General features: G+C 38.6%; 1 protein-coding gene across 1 annotated transcript; it reads right to left on the bottom strand.

Annotated features, from left to right (window-relative positions):
- Positions 1-45: 45 nt before the first annotated feature.
- LOC145489136 (importin-7-like) lies at positions 46-22152 on the bottom strand. Its single transcript, XM_081468050.1, has 29 exons — positions 21637-22152; positions 21240-21321; positions 20064-20223; positions 19177-19335; positions 18229-18385; positions 18050-18139; positions 17211-17305; positions 16488-16558; positions 12152-12254; positions 11632-11677; positions 11324-11423; positions 10831-11030; positions 10632-10721; positions 10260-10425; positions 9698-9739; positions 8884-9008; positions 8280-8396; positions 7932-7998; positions 7226-7351; positions 6326-6423; positions 5745-5840; positions 5440-5526; positions 4507-4640; positions 3657-3805; positions 3325-3378; positions 3145-3215; positions 2441-2564; positions 1575-1691; positions 46-1238 (listed from the first exon to the last, which is right to left on the bottom strand). The coding sequence occupies exons 1-29, from the start codon at positions 21718-21720 to the stop codon at positions 1159-1161; spliced, it is 3090 nt and encodes a 1029-aa protein (XP_081324176.1). The 5' UTR covers positions 21721-22152; the 3' UTR covers positions 46-1158.
- Positions 22153-23145: the final 993 nt, after the last annotated feature.

The following is a 23145-nucleotide window of genomic DNA, read 5'->3' as shown; positions in this document are numbered from 1 at the left end:
AACAAACTCAACGCCTGGAAGAGGCTAGAGTAAAGACCACAATATAGTTTTCTTGCTCTTTTAATAAAATAAACTTATTCCGCTGTAATTCTGAGCACTTGGTCAGATCTTATCTTTCTGTTTTCTTAAATCCTTAATGTGTAACAGCCGATTTGCTGCACATCATTTGAATGCAGCCACGCAATCTTTCAGTTTTACAGGAAGTCTCATTGTAATTGAGCAATTCTTAACCTCACCGAGATGAAAACTCTTAAATGATTAAGATCAAAGGTACTTAAGTTGCTGTTATAAGATAACTGTATAATGCAAAAGGCCTCTTCCACTCTCTCTTTTGCAAGTGAAAATAAATCTATTTCAAGGCCAGATCAGAGGCTCAATTCTAAACTGAGTCGGAGAAACAGTTACCCTTTGTGACAAATTTTCGTTGTAGAATAGCACGAGTAATCAAGAATCCTTCGAGATGTCACATGACACATGTCACATGATCATGACGTGTCATCTGCATAGCAACTAAGGGAGAAAAAGCACGCACTCCCTTAGTTCAGTTCGGAGTTGAAATTGTAGCTTTTTCCACGACTGATTGTGTTTAACAAACACAGGCATAACCACCAACATCACCAAATTATGCAAGAGATCAAAGTTTAAAAAAGAAACTCAAACGATCAGTGCTTTTAGCTTCTCAAGTAAATTCTACTCAACTACTAAAAGCAGCCTTTAATTGGTTGCAGAGCCTGTGACTTTCTGTTTTTATCATCCAAATCAGAGATTACGCTTTTCGAGTCGTTCGAAATGACGACAAAATCGATCCTAAATAAAATTACAATTATGTACAGCAAAAGAAAGCGAGTAGAACATCACTCTAGCAATCACTAATTTGGGAGTATTGAGTCTTCTTCGTCGTTTTCTTCAAAGCACTAGATGACAACATTTCGTTCCTGGCGTGGAAAAACCATCACGCAACCACGGAAGTCACGCCAGTGCAAAACGAATCAACAATCGTGCACAACATTTTACTTTGAAGTCAATTCCAACAGTGTTTCACCGCGAAGGCTTTATGTATGTCAGTATGTAGGACTACTGAGGCTCCATCCGCTTAGATGTGGAACAAAGCTTTGATGTCGAAGTCCGCTCACCAAAAACGTCCACTGCGAAACTCAGTTACTGTCCAAAGTTGAAGGTATTCGGCACAGTCATGTTAGTGAACATGTATCCTCCTTGTTGTTCGATTCTCTTGGATTCTGTTTGAAAATAAACAAGAACATTGTAAATACTCTTCGTAGAATAATTACGATGCAGCTTTGTTTGGGATCCTTCTCCCCCACAAGTCAGGGAGGACGACGGGCAAGGAAAACTACCTATGTAGACCTATTACAATTACTCTTTGAATTGTTTCGCTTCGTCTGTTTTCCTTTGGTACTTATCATTTCGCTTGGTTAAGTTCTGTTATTTTTTTTTCTGTGGCAACTATCCTAGTAGTTTTTAAGCTTCTATTGTTTAATCTCACTTAAAAAAGAACGCTTTTCGCACTTTTATTATGAATCTTGGTTACGAGCAATATTCTTTCGTATTCTTACCTAACAAAGCTATCCTCTGCTCGGCCTGGTGAAACACTTCCTGTAATGACTTAGCCTGCTCGCTTGTCAACACACTAGTCAGAGCCGAGTACCAATCTGGGTCACTGGTCTGCAGTGCTAAAATAAAATACAAACAACAGTTACACGTAAATGGCGTGAAGAGGGACGCAAGACCTTAGAGGAGTCATGGACCATTCCTTGAAAACTGAATTAGACGCCTTCCTTGTCGTGCTTAGTCCCTTCAGATAAAGTAAGTCCAAGTTTGTTTCCGTCTCCTTACTATGTTGTTTCTCAATGTATAAAGCTACTGATTTTCGGCGTTTTGTTCATATTCATCGTTCATAGCTATTGTTGCTATTGTTGCTATACCTCCCAACTCAAACACATTTTCTGATTGGAGGAGAACGTGTCACTCGTCGTGGGTCAAAACTAACTAACTCGCCAAGGAAACAACAACGTGAACTTTCGACTCGCATGTAATCAGGTCGTGCTCTATGAAATCGCGGCACATTTGTGTGCCAGTCAACGTAAAGCAAACGATTTTTTCGCAGTTTTTGTTTTCTATTTTTGAGTTGGTAGGTATAACAAAACACCTAATGGCTGGTCCGGCGGAAACAGTGAGTTTCGTTCCCCTTCGACCTCAATGTTCCCCTCGGCTTCGCCTCAGGGAAAGTTGAGCGTCTCGGGGAAACAAAACTCACTGTTTCCCTGGGAGCCACTCATTAAGTGCGCATTGTTATTTTGTACTTCACTTCGAATCATACGAAGGTCCTGGGATGGTTTTTAAACCCTTTCAAATTCTGAAGCCTTTATGACCGGGACCTTAACGTAATCCTACAAACAACGCTCTGAAAAGTAACAGTAACCTTGCATCGAGGTCCTGAAGGCGATGTACTCATCGGTTTCTTCATTGTCTACAGATGTGGTGAAGTTTTCAAGAGCCGTTTCTTCATCTTCCACCTCTTCCTCATCATCTAAATGATCGGCAGCCTGTGCGCAAAAAAAGTTTTATATCCGACGAAGAAATTCATATCATCACACTAAGAAGATTATCACTATTAAGATTTTTGTTATTTAGGGTTGGCCACAATGTTACCTGTAGAGAGACTTTAATTTATGTCTCTTGTACCTGTCTATGACTGTAATGAGTTAACTTCGATAAAAATAGTCTTAATACTTAAGGTCAAGTCTGCATACCAGCCAAGTGGCCCATCAGGCCGGAGCTTATCCCGGTTTCTCTAGCATGAAGTGACTAGGAGTATTTACTCCTCCCTGGATGGGATGCCAGTCCATCGCAGGGTTACCCCCGGCATTAAATTCGCCGGTACTCATTTATACACCTGAGTGGAGAAGAAGCACTGCAAGAGTATCGTATCTTGTCCAAGAACCCTGGGCCTTGTCCGCGGCCAGGGCTCGAACCCGGACCGCTCGGTCCTGAGTAGAAAGCACTAACCACGAGGCCACCGCGCCTCCATATATAGTCTCACTTTCCTTCTTATCAAAAGGCGACTCGGCTGATTTCCACAGACTTCTAGAATACTTTGTGGTTTGTGGTAACATATCTGCTTACCTTTTGGGCAAGACCTTCAATATATTGAACATCATCCTCATTAATTTCGTCCTCGTCGCTAGCCAGCTGATCTACGAAATCAGTAAGTACCCATGAAAACCATTATAAGGCACTCAACACCAGTTTGGCTTGCAGTTACGTGTACATGTAAAGCAAAAAAAAAAATTGGAGCTCAGGTACCTTCATCTGATTCCCTCTCCTCGTCTTCATTTTCATCGTCATCATCACCACGGTCTGAAAAAAATTAATCAATTATACATTAACAACTGAATGATCTATTCTGTCTGTCCGTCCGTCCGTCCGTCCGTCCGTCCGTCCATCTATCCCCTGGTCCGTCTGTCTGCCCGTCCGTCCAACCTTCCATCCGGCGTCCGCACGTCCATCCGCCCGTCCGTCCTGAAGTCAGTCGATCCTTGTGTCTATCCGTCCGTCTGTCTGTCTTTCAATATGCCTTTCAGAATCTCAATACTCGATCAATAGGAAATGCCTGTAGACCAGTAAGATGTACTTACTTTCATACGTCCTTTTGAGTCCTGAGAAAAGAACTAACAAGGCCGGGAGAATCTGGGGCGAGCACTGCAGGAGAGCCTGTGGCCTCATCTCTTTTGGGAGATCCATGAGTGCGCAGAATCCCAACACAAACATCTTACGATCATGAATACTATAACAAACAGCAAGACGAATTAACGAAAGAGGACACCATAACCTGACAAACAAAACATTGAAGACTGGCCAAAGGGTACATTGTACTCAGAAAACCCCAGCTGGCGGAAGGATTTATGAGTAGCTACTAACAGTTACCTTAGCCAAGGAGGTAAACTCTCAGTTAATGGGTTACAAACAGAGCTAACCGTTTCGCTAACCGTTTTGCCCGATCTCAAAGTCGTATCGCCCGGAAAAAAAGTCGCTTCGCCCGGACCAAAATCTAGTTCGCCCGCAGTTTTATTAACGCAAATTAGGGAGTAGTTGGCGCACATATGTGTTTCATTTACTACATTTCCTTCCCCAATATACCTGCCGAGATGATCTTTGATTAACAACTTACAATAACTAAACAACATACATACAATACCAACATACAACATAAGATCGGAGAACGGCATACGTAAATCGTACTGCACAAAGCTAAATGAAATGTATCACACAAATTACTTCAGATGATGTGGAATGGTAAGAATTCATTCCAAAAACTAGATCCGTGTGGCGACAAAGTTTTCACACAATAAAGTAAAGAAGGTTGAGGTTGAACGATCACTGATTTCAGCACAATGGCTACAATTATCGTTTTGTTTTCAAAGTGTGATACAGTGAAAACTAAGTTAACAAAGGTAGCGGTTTCTCAGTGATATCTTCTCGACTTACCCAAAGAAGCAATCATGGTCATTGACCCAGCGACTAAAGAACTGTGCTGTGACTGTTTCATTCGTGTTTGGAAACTGAAGTTTGTCTAGTACGCTTAACAGAAGAGGAGTATTGTATATTAATCCAGCTATAGCCTGCAATCACAAAATACCAAAAAAAAAAATTTACATGTATGTTTAAACTCTGCATGGTTACTGTCCACAATCTGTCAACGTTTTCTTAGTAAGTCTTTTCTAAGGTTCATATGATGTTTTTATTCTTTTAAAAAAAGTTTTTACAGTCGGTGTGTTGTATTCACATCTACATCTTTGAAACTTTTACTTTACTGACAACCACGCATAAGTGTAGGAGGCTTAGTGTCCAATTATTGTATCAGTTCATGTCTTTGAGTTGAGGGCAGATAAGGGTGACCATTGTACTTGTAGAATGCCCTTGTGTGAGGCACATTCTTCTCACAAGGTTACTCTCTTCCCTTGTGTACAAAAGATAAATAAATAACAATAATAAATAGATTGGAATTGGCAGTGGCGCATCCCATGGAGACGCTCTTCAACGATGTTTCAATGAGTTTGGAGTGTTGGTTTTGTGAAGGGAGGATAACCAGACAACCTGGATAAAAACACTGGTGAGAACCAGGGACTGGAATCAAACCCAGGCAACATCGGTGGGAGGTGAGTACTCTCACCAAAGTGTCATCTCTACTCCCTTAAATAGATAACGTTAGATTGCTTGGGGGGGGGGGGGGGAGGGAGTAAATATTGCACAGGAGAGCTGCCATGGGCGTATTAGTACCCCATTCCGGGGGTAAAGGAACAGTCAAAGACACTATTCTACACAAAGTTCAGTTGCATTATTAAGCTACATGTATTACATATTAAGTATCATTATGCTCAATCAAATTTAAGTTTGTACGTTTGTTGTATTCTCCCTTACCACTTGTAAACACATTGTTCGTAATTCACTCTCCTTCACCTCCCTCGTCAATCTTTCCAGTGCAGCTTCCACATAAAAAGGAAGCCACTACAAGGTAAATAAATAAATAAACAAACAAATAATTAAATAAAGAAATACACATGAAAAAATGGTGTTCATCAGAGTAAGGGAGACACATCAAGTCTCCTTAAAGCCTTTGCCACACCCAAAGTGACCAATAATACTGTGCTAGATTCTAAACAAGTACATGTGCAGCGCACAGCCACACGAACATTACATTTACCATGACCCAGACAGTACAGTACCTGATCCATATGCCCACGGCACTGAAGAATAGTCACTTCCAACAGCTTTGCTGCATTACACTGCTGATCCTCCTGTGCAGAGGAATCTGTCATCATCTTGGAAAGGAACATAAGAAATCAAAAGTCAAACTTGTTGCAAGGTGAAAGAAATTCAACCAGGATGCACAAAAAATCTGGATTAGATCCTTAGTGGCCACCCAGGGTGTCTTTTACTACTGTTTTTTTTTTTGGAGGATCCAAAGCTGGAGCTGAATCAAATTTTAGATATTTCCATGAGAAAAAAAGACCTACATGTATGCTCTCTGAATTTTTATATATACACCTTTCATTATCCAAAATTGTACCACCTGAAGAATCAAGAATGGCCTTCAGGTGATTATCACAATGTTCATGTAAACTGAAGGAGTCCTTCTTTTACTTCTAATACAGAACTATAAATAACAAATACCCTGCGATGTACATGAACACATGTATGTAGCCTTTTTTGGTGAGTATAGTATTTTTTCAGCAATACCAAACCTAACAACAAAATGTGGTACACAATTAAGTATTACACTTGGCACACATTCAAATGTAATTACCTTTTTACACATGTTATATATTAGTTCCAGGTTCTTAGGATTTGCTAAGAAGGCAGGTGTGTCCACAGTGATGTAATTGTGCAGACATGGCATCATTTCTGTAGCAGAACAAAAATAGTTTAAATAATAGAGATGAGCTGATGTCACATAAAGCACAGGTTTTACCTTGAAATAAATACATTGTATTTTTCATATATCCATTCAGGGAGGTACATGTACATGTTGGTAACAAGTGTGTCAAGCCAAGTGTCCCATACTGATAGAGCTTATGTCAGTAACAACTAGGGGTATTAACTTTGCACACTGCCCAGGATGAGATGTGCAGGTAGTACAGACTCAGAGATATGCTAGATTCTAGCTGCTAGTGTCATTCACAGGTACTGTTTTATTCAAAGGGCTTGAAAAAAGTGCCACCCGGTCGTCCTGGACAAGCAGATTTTCCCACTGAGCGAGTAACTTTTCATTCTCTCTTGCCCTATGAGCAAGGGCCCATGCAACCCGTCTGCCAACTAAATAACAAAGAAAAGTGAACTAGGACTTGCCCAGGGCAAACAAAATTTGGGGGCTGCTTGTCCGAAGGAAAGCTTGAATTCAAGTTTGTTTCGAGTCCTAATTGGCCTGGGTGGAAAGGGGCACTGTTAGAATAAAGTGCCTTGCCCAGTGAGGACCTCAACTTACTGAACCTAGCTTAATCTTAATTAGGCTTAATCTGGACCACTTGATCCAAGCATCCAGTATGTAATAATTCTCTCTCAAGAAGTTAAGAGTGTAAAGAGAAATTTTTCTACTACGTTTACTTCAAATATGCCTCCTCGGCATTATTGTACTAAAAAACTGTCTAAAGCTGTTTTGTCTATATTATTCCAAGATAAGTCTCATGGCAGAAAAAACATACTGTACCTGCAAAATAGTCAAACGCGTCTCTCTGGAAAGCCTCATACAGCATGTAATACACTGTCCACATGGACTGTGAGATCTCAAAACATGTGCAGGTACAGATTATGGACAAAATGTCTTCATAAAACTCTGAAAAAAATAAATAGTTACATGAAAATATTACTGTGCACTAACCATTTCATTACAAAGTATGACAATGTTCAAAATTTCTTTTTACTCTGTGAATTACAAATGTTATAGATAGAGATGACAATAGCAAGCAACATCTTCAACTAAGGAAGTACCAAACTCTCAAAACTATGTATTATTAAAGAAATAATATGGTCCACTTATTTTCCATAGTCAAGTTGAATCCAAAAATAATTAGGTTAATAATAAGCTCTTTTTGACCTGGGCCCTGTTTCTCGAAAACCCCGGAAACTTTTCAGGTCCGGAAAGCCATAGTAAAATCTCGAACCCTACGATTACAGAGCTGTTTTATTCACATTTTCTTAACATCAACATAGGTTTCCTTCATACAAGAAGTTTCAGGGGTATACACTTCTCCATTTTTAGATACGGATGAACTAAGAATGGCTTTACGGGCCCCAAAAGTTTCCAGGGCTTTCAAGAAACGGGCCCCTGGACATTGATACATCTTCCACAAATGTTCTACTTTTGTTCTGGAATACACAAAATGTATTTGTACAAAGTTACACATATTCGCTACCCATCACAGAGAGCTCCAGCACTTTTGCTATTAAAGATATCACCACATGCTCCAGCTGATGCACAATCTAAAAAGCAACAACAACAAAAAATTTGTACATTACAACTAGAAAACAAAGGTCAATTAATTATTGTTTCCCAAATTTGCCAGGGGATGTATGCATATCTAGTTCATATCAGCTAATCAACTTCAAGCCTAGCAACAATTATGTGTTCTCCTTGTTCACCAATGAACAGCTCAAAAGGGGTTAGGGCCATGGGCCATGCCAAAGGACCTAGTCCATGGATCGTTATACGCAAAAATCACTCCAACACTGACCAGTCAATTTCAATTACAGCATACATGTACCTCTTTAGATCCTTCCATGACATTCAACATTGTCTCCAATGTGTTCAGAATTCCCATGGCTGTGACTGCTTTCTCGTCACTATCTTCACCATCCAACAGCTGAACAAAGGTACCTGCCTGTATATTAAATATATTAGCCATCATCACAAATTTACAAATTTTGTTTGTACAACAAGAGTGGACCTGAGGAACATATTTTGAGCTGTACTGTTATGGCGGAAATTCTTAGATGGGCACAATTTTGGGACATCTTCCACGGACTCTGCCAGGGTTCCAGTCACATATAAAACTGTTTTTACCTTTACTACAGCTTACTACAGTGCAAACCTTACCATTACAACTTAATGCTGTTGGTTAAAGAAAAATGTGACAATATTGTTTGCAGGCATAACCCACATACACTTGTAAACAAAACAACTAACATCAAAAGGAAGGAAGCATGGATGGGCAGGTCAGTCATCCCAGACTGCCCGCCTTGCGATGTCACGACTGCTACACCCTTAAGAACAAACTCAAACTCCAGCAGTGACTTACAGCACAGGCAGTAATAATCACACTGCTAACAAACAACTGTCAGTTATTCCTAACCTATAAATTGACTCACCAGATCTCTGGCAATATCTACAGCAATGCTTGCCACTTGTTCTTGATCCCCGTATGTGGAGATGAGTTTCTGCATCACCCCTGTTAGATCATCATTCTCTGTTTCACGAATCACTTTCAACAGCTCTGGAAAGTGTGAAGAAAAGATAGAAATGTTATCAAGATGAGCTACATGTATATCACAAGTGTGGGATTAAAGGGAAAATGGGAATCAAAGAGTCTGAAGCTATGGCCTCCTGCACAACCAGTGAGATGATTAAATCTGTCACATCGTCTGGCCAGACAATATCTCAAATATGGATGTTTACAGAAAAACTGGTTGCCAGAGTGTTTTCATGGTAATCTAAAGTAGATAAATCCAATAGCTGGACCAGATACTTAGAGTGGACCAGGCTCATATCTCTAATATTGCACTGAGTTGGACACCACCTGGTAAGAGAAAATCTGGTTGGCCAAAAACCACCTGGTACTGAGCTGTCTTTGCTAAGCTTAGTGAGAAACTCACATGGAGCAAGAAAACACTGCACAAAATAGGGATAAATGGAGAGGGGTTTTTTTTTTTTTGCCTTACGTCCTATATGTTCTGAGATAATTGACATGAAAGACTGAAATGATATGCCAAGAATAGCCAAATTTATTAGACTTAGATAGTGCAAGACACAATCATACTGCATGAAAATAACATAAGATAGTCTGGCATTTCATATCCACTCTACTCCAACAACACACATGGTGGAGATGTACTTATACAAACGCTACCAATTTTAAAGACAAATGAAATTTCACATAGTTTAGACAAAAAAAGAACAACTTACGCAAGATGATTGGTCGTACATGTGGTTCAATATACTTTTTAGCTGCAAAGGTTAAAGAATGGGAAAATTGGCAATAAATATTTACATGTACATGTACTGTAGATCTATACTACAGCATGTGCAATGAAGATCTTTTAAAACAAAGAATCAATCTTTTCTGTTCTCAACAACCCAAAATAACTTTTTACACATCATGTGAAGAATGGCTATCATCACCATCCATACATGTATGACTTGTCCCTCAAAGTCTTTCATGTGAACTGTTCATAGACCAAATGTTGTGTTTTGTTGTGTTCTGTTGTGTTTTGTTGCATTTTGTTTTGTTGTTGTGTTTTGTTGTGTTGTGTTGTGTTGTGATTTGTGTTGTGTTGTGTTTTGCTCTCTTTTCTGTTTCCACAGCTGGCAATTCATTTAGACTGCATTCTCGAAACAACTTGATCACTGGCAACTTCCACATCCACTTTCACAACTTCTACCCTAACTCTGTCATTTTCAAAGGGCAAACCCTGCATCTCCCTCCTTGACTATGACCATACCAAACAACCAAAATTCCCTAACTTACATCCTTCTTGCTTTTCTATGAGAAACTGCAAAGCAATGGCTGCCTCAACTATGACAGGAGGATCAGTGTCTTCAGTTAAACAAATACGGGCGGAGTTCACAGCTGTCGCAAGGTTTCTTTCCTCTTTGAAAGTTATGTCGCCAAAACTGTGCAATACCCAACATGCCTAAAGAACAGTGGAACAAAAATACACCATTAGAGGTTCTACGTATTAAACTGGGTGAACTGAAGAAATGGCATGTAACTACAAACCTGTCAGTAGAGTGACTGTCACAGTCCAAAAAGAAAGCATACTCATGGAAAACTAAAGAAAAACTTACATGTACATATATTTCTTGCAACACCAAAAATAGACACTACAATTCTACATACCCTGGCTCGGAGATATCCAAGGGAACTTTTAAACTCAGGATAAACATGTTGAACTAACATATTTTCTAGCTGCACCTTGTACACTTTACGCTGAAAAACAATCAAGCAGAATGCAGTTAAAAATAACTGGAAAAACATGGACACGAACACATAGTTTATACATGTAATACCAGTATCAGAATTAATAACATAATATTACCTTTAATAACACATCAGCTAATGTTCCAATCATATGAAGAGCACCGTCCTTTTGACGAGGGTCCCTCTGCTCTGCTGGAAGGTTAAGAACATGTACGCAGAACACCATGGTAGGATCAAGGACCTGTTTTCGTTTTGAAACAGCAGTGTGGAGAAGAGTTGCAGCAGCAGTTACAGGTGAAACAAAGTCTTCAAAGATATCTGTGAAAACAAGGTAATGTCACACATCATTTAAAAGTGCAAATTCAAACATACAGAGATCTGGACAATTACTGCTCTGTGTATTTCCTTACTTTAGCACCTTAGCTGCTTACTTAAAATTTTGGATTTAAGGGAACATCTAATCAAGATAGAAGGGGACACTTGATTGAGAATGGCACAGTTGGTCAAGAAGAGACCACTAGTAGTATAAATTTTAGACTCAAAGGACAGTCATGACCCTCACAAAAACCAAGTCCTTTTGCTATCAGTAGAAATTATATTTTCTTCCTCACCGTATTTAACTCTTATAAACTCATAAGGATCTTCTTGCCAAAGTTCATCATCTTCCTCAGTGTAACACATCAAAGGAAAAACAACTTCCTGGATGATTGCCTGTTGGAAGGAAATTTTTCATTCAATCCTATGTTGCATATGATTACAAAGTACATTTTTTGACTCTTTACATGAATGGCAGGCAGTAAAATTGAACATAGGAATCTAGAAATACATGTGTGTTTTGAGCCTAGCATCTCCAGGAAATACAAACAAATAACAGTTCTAGATGTTGTTGCAAGTACAAATGGAAACAACATGTAATTACCTGTATGTGAGGCCTCATTATTTTCCAGTGAAGAGAATTTGAAATCCTGAAAATAAAGTACATGTACTTGTAAAATATTTTCTGCATAAAAATAATACTCTTTTAACAGTACCTCACAAAATGGAACAGCAAAGTGCCTCACCTAACCCTCCATCAATGCTCAAAACTTCATCTACAATTTTCAGGTACAAATTACCTACTGTCAACCTTCTGTAACCCCTCACACACCCACCCACCCCCACCACCTTGAGTAAGTGTTGGCTTGCTGTTTACTTGCTGTCAAGTGTCAGTCTTTGGGAGGTAACCGTAAATGGAGATTTGACTGTCCATTGAAAAGCTGTCACAAAATAATGCCTGGTGCAAACATGTTTTAGATAGTACATGTACATGTTTACTCTTGCGCAGTGCACTAGGCTTCATTTTAAAACAACCTTTTCTACCAGTAAGCTTGGTGCCTAAACACACTTCTTAAAAGCAGATCACGAGATAGCATAATTGACTTATACATGCTTGTACCAACCCATTTTTCAAGTAGTTTACTGTCTGCTGAATCACACGCGGAGCCACAAACACTTTCCGTCTGTACTGATCCAATACTTTCAGGAGAATCTGTGTCACACTGGCTACAAATTCAAGACAAGCTGTTGCTTAGTTTCAAGAAGAATCATCCCTGAAAAATTTTCCACTCTAATTGGTTCCCCATTTACCCTGTTGTCATGTGACTGGCACGTGACCATGTGGGTGTCCAATTACAGCTACAATTGAAGGGGTGAGTGCAAAACCATGCTAAGTGACAATTTGGGTGAAAAAAAAAATTTTCGCGAAAGGGCTTGAATTTTTGCATGTGGTCTTCAATGTAATAGAAAAACGCGGCCCTGTATTTTTGTCGCTGGTTTTTGCTTCGTTTTCGAGTTATAACGTATGCAAAAATACTTGGCTTTTCCTAGCCATGTCTTTAGGAGTTTATTTGTTGAACAGCAAACAGGCAGACTGTTTATAGTGTATGAAGTCAAAATCAAATCTCACAGCATATATAGAGCGGAAATCTGGGAACAGATTGTTTACATCGGCTATTGTGACGTGAGCACAACACGTGAATCGATCGAGCGGCAAACAAAATACCATCGAACTAAAAAGAGATGTGCCGCATTAGAGCTCTGTCAACTAATATCTTAAGCATTGTGTTAAAGTACCTTGTGTGCCTGCCTGGTGGTTGAGAGGCATCATAAAGCCTCGATAAACCCGTAAGTCATCAGCACGTTTTAAAGAATCAAAATGTGTTCTGAAACTTCGAAGGTAGCTGATATACCGTAATCGTGTTATCGGCGTTCGAAGTCAGATCGAGCCAGGCAGCAAAGTCCAAGAGCAGTTCTTGCCCAAGAAAAATACCCTCTGGTGAGTTGTGGCCCATTTGCCAAGCGTTGCTAGTGTCAAAGTTTGGAAAGCGAGAACTGGTTTTTGAGTGATAAAATTTGTCTTGTATCGACCGCCATGTTTTCCCGCGCACGAGGTGTAAAGAGCCTTCCCGGCATGCATTGCGATCACGTTCTGCTCGCGTTTCTCGAACTGGTAACTAGATTGTTTCGGCTTTTTTCATTTAAAGATAATAATGGCCAACAAGTAGCGATCGATTGTAACATAGATCTGTGATCCAGGTTGCTTTGATTTTATTTCATATCGGCATGATTTGTAGTGTTTTGAACTTCTGGGATCAGCGGACATGCAGATGTATGGAGACCCGTACGTTGCGCAGAAGGGTTAATTTGTTAAACTGTTAGGCGGTGCGTGACATAAAGCTACGATCGCGTTTGTCGAAAAATATGTATTTATCTCGTGATTTTTAGCCATTTAAGACGTTGCTGTATTTGGAAAAGTGCTTATTTGATGTTTATTTGTTCAGTGCAGATAGTCATTGTCCCAGATAACCAAAGTAAGTTCCAGATGTTAACACTATTTTCCGGCCGCCATATTTTACTTATTTAAACCTGAAATCAACATTTTTGAGCTTATACGCTGCGTGAAATTAACATTTTGCTGTTTTCTAAGTGAAATCAACATCCTTGCCGTCACGCGTTACGTGAAATCAACATTTTTACCTATTTAGACCTGAAATCGACATTTTTGGGCTTATACGCTGCGTTAAATCAACATTTTGCTGTTTTCTAAGTGAAATCAACATCCTTGCCGTCAAGCGCTAACGTGAAATCAGCATTTTGACCTATTTAGACCTGAAATCAACATTTTTGAGCTTATACGCTGCGTGAAATTAACATTTTGCTGTTTTCTAAGTGAAATCAACATCCTTGCCGTCACGCGTTAACGTGAAATCAGCATTTTGACCTATTTAGACCTGAAATCAACATTTTTGAGCTTATACGCTGCGTTAAATCAACATTTTGCTGTTTTCTAAGCGAAATCAACATCCTTGCCGTCAAGCGCTAACGTGAAATCAGCATTTTGACCTATTTAGACCTGAAATCAACATTTTTGAGCTTATACGCTGCGTGAAATTAACATTTTGCTGTTTTCTAAGTGAAATCAACATCCTTGCCGTCACGCGTTAACGTGAAATCAGCATTTTGACCTATTTAGACCTGAAATCAACATTTTTGAGCTTATACGCTACGTGAAATTAACATTTTGCTGTTTTCTAAGTGAAATCAACATCCTTGCCGTCACGCATTAACGTGAAATCAGCATTTTGACCTATTTAGACCTGAAATCAACATTTTTGAACTTATACGCTGCGTTAAATCAACATTTTGCTGTTTTCTAAGTGAAATCAACATCCTTGCCGTCAATCGCTAACGTGAAATTAGCATTTTGACCTATTTAGACCTGAAATCAACATTTTTGAGCTTATACGCTGCATTAAATCAACATTTTGCTGTTTTCTAAGCGAAATCAACATCCTTGCCGTCAAGCGCTAACGTGAAATCAGCATTTTGACCTATTTAGACCTGAAATCAACATTTTTGAGCTTATACGCTGCGTGAAATTAACATTTTGCTGTTTTCTAAGTGAAATCAACATCCTTGCCGTCACGCGTTAACATGAAATCAGCATTTTGACCTATTTAGACCTGAAATCAACATTTTTGAGCTTATACGCTGCGTGAAATTAACATTTTGCTGTTTTCTAAGTGAAATCAACATCCTTGCCGTCACGCGTTAACGTGAAATCAGCATTTTGACCTATTTAGACCTGAAATCAACATTTTTGAGCTTATACGCTGCGTGAAATCAACATTTTGCTGTTTTCTAAGTGAAATCAACATCCTTGCCGTCACGCGTTAACGTGAAATCAACATTTTTACCTATTTAGACCTGAAATCAACATTTTTGAGCTTATACGCTGCGTGAAATCAACATTTTGCTGTTTTCTAAGCGAAATCAACATCCTTGCCGTCAAGCGCTAACGTGAAATCAGCATTTTGACCTATTTAGACCTGAAATCAACATTTTTGAGCTTATACGCTGCGTGAAATTAACATTTTGCTGTTTTCTAAGTGAAATCAACATCCTTGCCGTCACGCGTTAACGTGAAATCAGCATTTTGACCTATTTAGACCTGAAATCAACATTTTTGAGCTTATACGCTGCGTGAAATCAACATTTTGCTGTTTTCTAAGTGAAATCAACAACCTTCCCGTCACGGGTTAACATGAAATCAACATTTAAACCTTTTTTGACCTGAAATCGACATTTTTGAGCTTTTACGTTGCGTGAAATTGACATTTTGCTGCTCTCTAAGAGAAATCAACATCCTTGCCGTCGCGCGTTAACATGAGTCAACGTTTTAACCACTTTTGACCTGAAATCAATAAATTTGAGCTTATATAAGTTGCGTGAAATTGACATTTTGCTGGTTTCTAAGTAAAATCAAAGTCCTTGCGGTCGCGGCGGGCCGATCCTTTGTTATAATAAACCGAGGCGAGACTTCGACTTATAACAAAGGCTTGGCTTGGCTATTATAACAAAGGGTCGGCTCTGTTTATCATAACAAAGGCCCGGCTTCGTTTATTTGAAGACCTCGGCGGGAAAAGGGCGCTAGGTATTTTAATCAAAAGTGAACTTTGTCGAAAACGCTCCAAATTTCCCATACAGTTTTGTTTAGGTATGTTTAACAATGTCCCGTAGTTTTTCCGCTAAGCTTCGCTTCGTTTTCGAGATATTGCGTATGTAGAAAAACCACTCGGTTTTCCTAGCGGCGTCTTTATAAACGAAGCAAAAACCAGCGACAAAAATACAGGACCACGTTTTTCTATTACATTGAAGACCGCATGCAAAAATTCAAGCCCTTTCGCGAAAAATTTTTTTTCACCCAAATCGTCACTTAGCATGGTTTTGCACTCACCCCTTCAATTGTATTCAAGTGCTTTTAACAACATTTTGTAATCAGATACCTGTAACTGGACACAGTATGCTGTTTGTGTGTCATTTACGTGCATGCTAATGGATTCTGTCTGTCTGTTTCTCTTCTGTGGTAAAATCAGTGGAATATACTAGAACTCACTTTTTCCCTCAAAAGAGGCAGGTCTCAAAGACTTCTAAACTCTAGATTCTCATATTATGATATAATTAATATTATTAGTAACATGACATAGTGTCATTAAAGTGAGAATACATGTAGTAATTAATGCACTTATAGTTTCAGATTGGCCTTGCACAGTTTACATGCTCACTCACCTCACTACTATCTGAATTGAACAAAGTTGTGTACTTCACTCAGTACAGTTACTATTAATACTACAACTTGCAATTACAGACAACAGTGTACCTTCACTACATGTACATGTATAACAACAGTTTGTAACATACATAGTTGCAACACTGTCAGAGTTATAACTGACTTACCTGCAAAACTTTTGCAATAGTACTCAGAAAACTGCTCATATTCTTTAGTTATAGAACCAGGGGTACCATATCTAGAATTGCAAAGGGTAAATTAATATTTGATCATCATTTGCAGCATAATTGGGCTAGTGAATGTTTCAGCCTTGTACCCAAGTATTGTTTGGGATGTGAAGCATATAAGCATCTGGGAGAATTGAAGGGCAAGTATAAAAAATCAGGGCTGTGCTCTAGAAGTGCCCAGGTGCCACAGGCAAGTAACATTTGCCTTTGGGTGACTGAAAATACTTACTTTTTTCATATAAGCTTAATTGCTGGGCACTCAGGATTTCATAGTTAGGAACCTTTGGGCTCCTTGAAATTTTTCTTAGACCACAACCTTGAAAATGTAAGGGTAAAGGAAAGACTCTGTAAATATGTTGTCCCTTGCACCTTAGAAAAATCTCAAGAGTCTAGAAAAAAATATCAGCAATTGGGAAAGGGGCAATTTAAATGTTTCCTGCACAGATGAAGTATGGTAACTAGTCTTAACTGTTTCGGCTCTATAGCCTTAGGTGCCCAAGGGTATAAAGAAGATTGAGTGAGCAAGTTGATCACAACATTGGTATACTATTTTAGATTCATGTTATTGGTTGCCAAGGGTTTTTTGCCAATCTTATGGTCCTTTATATACTGTGTAATAGCAACATGTATGCAGAATTAAACTGAATTTTTTCCAGCTTTAACCTCTCAAACAACCGGCACAGAATATGTAAAGCCCATTTCTTTGCTTTCCACCAAGGAAGCTTAGCTAACTCTTCCTCATCACCTTCCAGTGCACACTGAAGATAGAATACAAGACAAGACACTATTAGAGATGCCTTTTGCTTGAGGATGAAATGTTAAAATATTTTATCAAACAAGCCTCCAGTACACAGTACATGTTTCTTGTGAGACGCTTTCAAAAAACTGTTAAGTTTAAAGGCTAGATAGATCTAAAAGCCTACGTTGAATTGGACACGTACATGTTACGGTTTTTGTCTCAGTCTGCTTCAATTTTTTTTCAAACCAGTATAATTAATTTTCTGTCAAAGTAAAGTCTGGGACCAATAACTTATCAGACCAACAAATATGGGAAAATTTGCTTTGCTTGCTTGTGTCCTAGTGGAGACTAAAGAGGACTACGAAGTCAGAGACTGAGTATTTGAATCTCAGTGAGTGCAAAATAATCAAAAAATATATCGTAGTATGGCGGTAGTATACTAACAGTACATGTTGGGGGAAAGGGTTATATGGGATATTTGCAGGGGTAGAGTAAGGTTCAAGACTGAGGGAGGGTGGGTGGTACAAATGTATGCATGTTATTCTCTTTAAGAACCTCCAAAAGTGAAAAATAAGCTATTTACTTTAAAAAGTAGATATAAAAAATACAACATACAAAAAATGTTCTAGATACATGTACAAGTACTCTATTGCATCACACACTAAACAAGATATAATGTATAAAGTGTTGCAGATGTCAACCTAAAAGGTGCAAGTATTTCTATGTGAAAATACTATTGTCTAGTTTAAAACAAAATTCTGACCTGGGGTACTTCTCTGTTAACCACAGATTGAAACACTTGCATCCACTTTCCAAATGTATCACATGTGATTAATTCCATGGGAAGGACATACTGATGGAAAAAAAAAGTCAACTATTACATTTGAGACATCTTTACCAACTGAACATTCAAAATGAACCGTTTTATTGGTTATCACTAACCTGAATAAGTGCAAAGAAAATCTTCAGGATTTGCTTTTGGATTTCTACAGACATTTCTGAAGAATCCTCCATCACAGATGTGAACCTTTGGTATAGCTGCGGCAGTAGAACTTGCATAATATTGTGAAGGACTTCACGCTCCTCAGGCTTTTTGAACCTAAGAGAATTTACATAAATTAAAAAGAAAAACTCTGTTCTACAGAAAACTAGGTGCATTGAAAATGTTTGGGCAATCAATTGAAATTAAGTGTTTAGGTAATCAGGTTAATCTGCTGATGTTGTTTGTCATAATAACTAACGAGCACAAGTGCCATTCTGGGGAATACTGACCCAAGGCTGGAACAGTATGGACCAAGCACAGCTAGGTCCGAACAAAAATGACTCAGGACCAAAATACCCCAGTATGGTGCAAGCCACTACAATAACTATTAAGTGTAACCCTCTTTAAATAAAGTTTGTTTGATTGATTAATGGGCGACAAAAGTAGTTGAGACACTTTTAGAAAATGATGCTTTTGATATTTAACCTGTTGTTCTTTTTTATTTGCACATAGCATTAAATCTTTGATACCCCCAGCCCCCCAATTCAATGTTGTGTAAGCGCTGTGGTCTGCACAGTCTAAGAAATAGAAAAATCAGCATTGTTTGGGGGGGAAGGGGGAGGAAACGTGTCCAAGACGCTCAAAAAGCAAATTTTACTTCCAAGTGTCTCGACACTTTTGTCGTTCATCATAGGTTACTAACTTTTTTATTACATGGCACTTTGAAAATGAAGACTACATGGCTTGTGACTGTTTCCATGGAAATAGTCTGCATGGCAAAATCCCAACCAAGAAAGGACCAATCAGAACACTTGGATTTACCTCAAGACTACCTTGCCATCTAATAAATTATGATATTTACCACAGAACAGAGGCATAATCATCTTGGTAAGCAATATTCAACTTACTCGTATTTCTTGACAACCTGGTACAGAGTGAGCAATGCACCCATCCAGGTCCCTTGACTGTTCTCGGCCAGAAATCCATTGACTTTGTCAATCACTCCAGGCCACTTATCAGGAAAGTCAAACCGCAGGATCTGGCTAACACACACCGTGAGCTGGATTCTAGAATTCAAATGAGATAAGATCAGTCAAACTTTACAAATTCTTGCACAAAGCACATATACAGTTGTATAATATGCCAGACATAACTACATGTGGTTGATGACATCAATAATCAATGACATCAATAATATTGATGATTAATCAGTGGTCAATCAATGAGTAATCAGCTGATCACTCATTGAGTACTGCCAATAGTCAATGAGTAATCGATGAGTAATCGATGCTCCACAAAATTTTTAGTCATTGATGTCACTGATTAGTCATCAGAGGTCTTCCAATGGCATAAAATCCACCAAAAATGCAACAAGTTACACTTTATTTTATTTAATAATATTAATATCAACAACATGATTTCCTGCCAATGATACGGTTGATGTGCTGGACTCCTCATCACAGCCTCACTGTCTTCTGTTGTCGATCAAACTTTTGCCATTCTTGAATCAAGTTTATTCAGTTTAGCAAATTCTTATATTACAGAGGCAGTAAAATTAGTGACTAGTCAATGGATAATCAATGAATAATCAATGAGTAATCAATGGATCAATGGGTAATCGATGTTCCAAAATTTTTACTCACTGAGTATTGACAACAGTCCATGAATAATCAGCTGATTACTCATTGATTAATCATTCATGTCATTGATTAGTTATGTCTGGAATATGTTCATGAAAGTAAAATAACTTACAGCTAACACCTCAAGTCTACGACCAAGAGTATTTAGTCCATACCTTATTAGCTCAGGAGCATGGATAACTGCTTCTACAATATTTTCCCTGATGGTCGCTTTGTCTTGCTCAGCAATAACAAATGGAGCAACACCGTCAATTAATTCTGAAGGGTCTCTGTCCTTCCAATACTGAGCAATCATATTCTTAAGGTAAATTCCACCTATAAGTGCAATCATTTAAACCAAATGATTAGTCTGGGTAAAAGCCTAGCGTGCGTTCCCTTGGGTTGATCTGGATCAGGATCAGTGATCCACGATCACTAGGATGATTGTGCATCAAAGAAGCCAGTGAATCCATGACCAGAGTTGATTCACTGGTTCCTTTGATGTACCATGATTGAGTGATCTTGGATCACTGATCCTGCTCCAGATCACCCCAAAGGAACGTACCCCTGGTGTCTGATCAGGACAGTACTCAGCAGACTGGTGCAAACGTTTTAATACCACAAATCAACTTGCAGTATTTTCGAGACATTTTTTCTAACAAACTGACCTACTGGTGAGTGACATGTGAAATTTTACCATACAAAACAATTTCTAAGTAGGACTTTTTTCCACTCTAGTGTCAGTTTTTAGTACAGATTTTGTTATATGTCTCAATACAGCTCACAAATTTGGAATTGAACGCTTAAAACTGTTAGTAATGGAGAGGTTAAATGAAGTAAATCCAAGACAGAGACAACTCAAAAATATTGCTTCTTTTGAAAATTTGAAATATTTATTTGCCAGTATCATTTTTGCTGCTTTAGTATTGGTCATCACTTAGGCCATGTTTATACGGGCAAATGAGTGCTTTCTTCCTACAATGTAAGTTCTACAGTTATTGAAAGTCTTTCCCATTATTGTTTGCTTGATTCTCATAGAGTTAACGTGATGTGAACACCGTCCTACACTTTATAGTATGTTAAGTTCCTTATCTTGATACTTTGTTTCCACGTCGTTATATACTTATGTACATGTACATTTTACACATATACTGAATGAACCAGATTGATATACGCTTACGTGCCAAATACGCTTAGTATAGTGTCTACATGTCCATAGGTCCACATGTTCTTATCAGAACAAAACTGAACAAGATTTCTTGCTATTTCTGTAATACGACAAATATGCCCATGAGGCCATTTTGAGTGTGTACGATTTAAAAATAAGTAAGCATGGCTTTAAAATTTCTCACCAGACTGTCGCACAGGGATTTGTACTTCATTCGACATGACCACTTGAAGCAGGAGCGAAAGAAATCCCGGAAGCTTGTGAATCTGCAACGAACGCCGGGCACAACTATTTATGGACTTTAATCTCCAACATTGTGACAAAATCATGACCAAGAATTATAACCATGTCATATAAACGCGAAGTTGAGGCTCCTAGCTTTTTGTTTAACTTTTACGATCATTTTACGATCAGAAAATTGGGTAAGTTCAAGAGTCAGGTTTACGGTCAAGCTCAAGATCAGCAAGTTTTTTTGGAACTGAAGCAATGAAGTCAAAGTTCTTCGCAAGTATCGGAGGACGAGCGTGCGTGAAGAAGAAAAATCGTTTACGAAAGGAACACTGTTAGTTCGAAATCCTTACCTCGTTGAGCTTTTTTTCAGCTTCCTCCCTTAGGTTTGGGTCAAACGTACTCGACAAGATGGTGGCTAGATGTGGTATGTCCATCGCGAGGTTTATTTCGTGATAAATTGAGTACGGTATTTCTTCGCTTATTCCATGTGTAATTGGTAATTTTCGTCTTCCCGCGATTCTTCCCGGTAAAATGAGTCATGCGCAATACAACGGAGTCAGCTGACCTGCATGATTGGATGCTCAGATCGGTGAAGTGGGCAAAGATACTTTTGGACAAAAATTAACAGATTTCCAATTTTACTTCATCTCTTCATCTGGTTTCCGTAGAATGAAAAAAGTAGGATGTATCGCCATGAGAAAATTGATTCAGGAAACTTGCTGCAAACATCTATTTTAAATTTTACTTCATCTGGTTTTCGAAGGATGAAGAGTTTAGAGTGTAGGGGGTTAGAAAATCGCAGCGTATATACGGTCATAGGACGCGGAATGAAACTGGTCTTCAATACACCATAAATATAACTTTGTAAGATCTTTAATAATTCAATAGCCTATGAAATGAAAATATAAAGATAATCAACATTTCTGAAGGAAAACTTTTTGATATTCCTAGTCCTTCTTCAGACGGACGTTACGTGAGGTCAGTTTTCTGTACTTGTTTTAAAAGGAGCTATGTCACGTTTTGCCTCGGAGGGTGGGGGGGCACTGCCATATATGGGCTACATATGTATGTGCCGCTGGGTATGGTTTTCAAGCAGTTTACTCTAGCATAGGGTATATAAATCAGAGCGTTTGGGTCTAGAATAGGGTATGATTTTTCACAACTGACTAGTTGGTCATAGATTTTATCTAGACAAAGGAAACCAGGAATTGCCACTCAAAAATATAAAAAAATCAAATCGGCAAGTTTAAATTTATGCAAATCAGCCTCAACAGTGTTGGTAGATTGGGGGATTTGGGGAGTTTACTCTAGTATAGGGTAGCAAAATTCAGCTGAACTAGCTCTGGTATAGGCTAAGGGTTCCAGGGTCCCAGCGGCACATATCCACCCAGAAATTCCCAAAGTACCCCCCCCCCCCGGGGGCGTTTTATGCATCTTGAAAAGTTGCGCCTGAATTTTGTAAGTTCCTCGTTTGTAATCCGTGTCAATCTTCTCCATCCTTGACCATCCTTGGTCCTTTATGGTTCATTATTACCTCTTTGGTGTTTTTCTATCCTACTAAACTACTATTTTAGATTTTCTTCAATTTAAAAGGCAAGTTTGCAAGTAGCCAAAATCACTCAAAATACCGAGACTGAGCTTCTTTAATGCTTTAATGTAAGTACTTTTCCTGTAATTCAATCAATCCTGATATTGATCAGTTTATAACTCGATTCCATTTTTTAGATATGAAAAAAATTTGCGCTATCATTTTGCAGATGCCATCAGTGATTTGTACTTTTTTTCCTTACATTTTAATAACTAGACTATAAAAAAATATAACATTAAACTAAAATTGCTGATCACATATGTAAGCCCGT

This window comes from Orbicella franksi, chromosome 6 (assembly GCF_964199315.1).
Source record: "Orbicella franksi chromosome 6, jaOrbFran1.1, whole genome shotgun sequence".
NCBI lineage: Eukaryota > Metazoa > Cnidaria > Anthozoa > Scleractinia > Merulinidae > Orbicella > Orbicella franksi.
This window is presented reverse-complemented; position numbering and strand designations above follow the sequence as displayed.

What these genes read in the sequence shown, in the direction of transcription:
- LOC145489136 (XM_081468050.1), bottom strand. Translation starts at nt 21,720, where the DNA reads ATGGACATACCACATCTAGCCACCATCTTGTCGAGTACGTTTGACCCA. An exon ending in TATATAACATGTGTAAAAAG is followed by an intron (nt 5,841 to 6,325) that starts GTAATTACATTT and finishes TTCCTTTCCAAG; the next exon opens with ATGATGACAGATTCCTCTGC. An exon ending in GCCGTGGGCATATGGATCAG is followed by an intron (nt 5,527 to 5,744) that starts GTACTGTACTGT and finishes TTTACCTTGTAG; the next exon opens with TGGCTTCCTTTTTATGTGGA.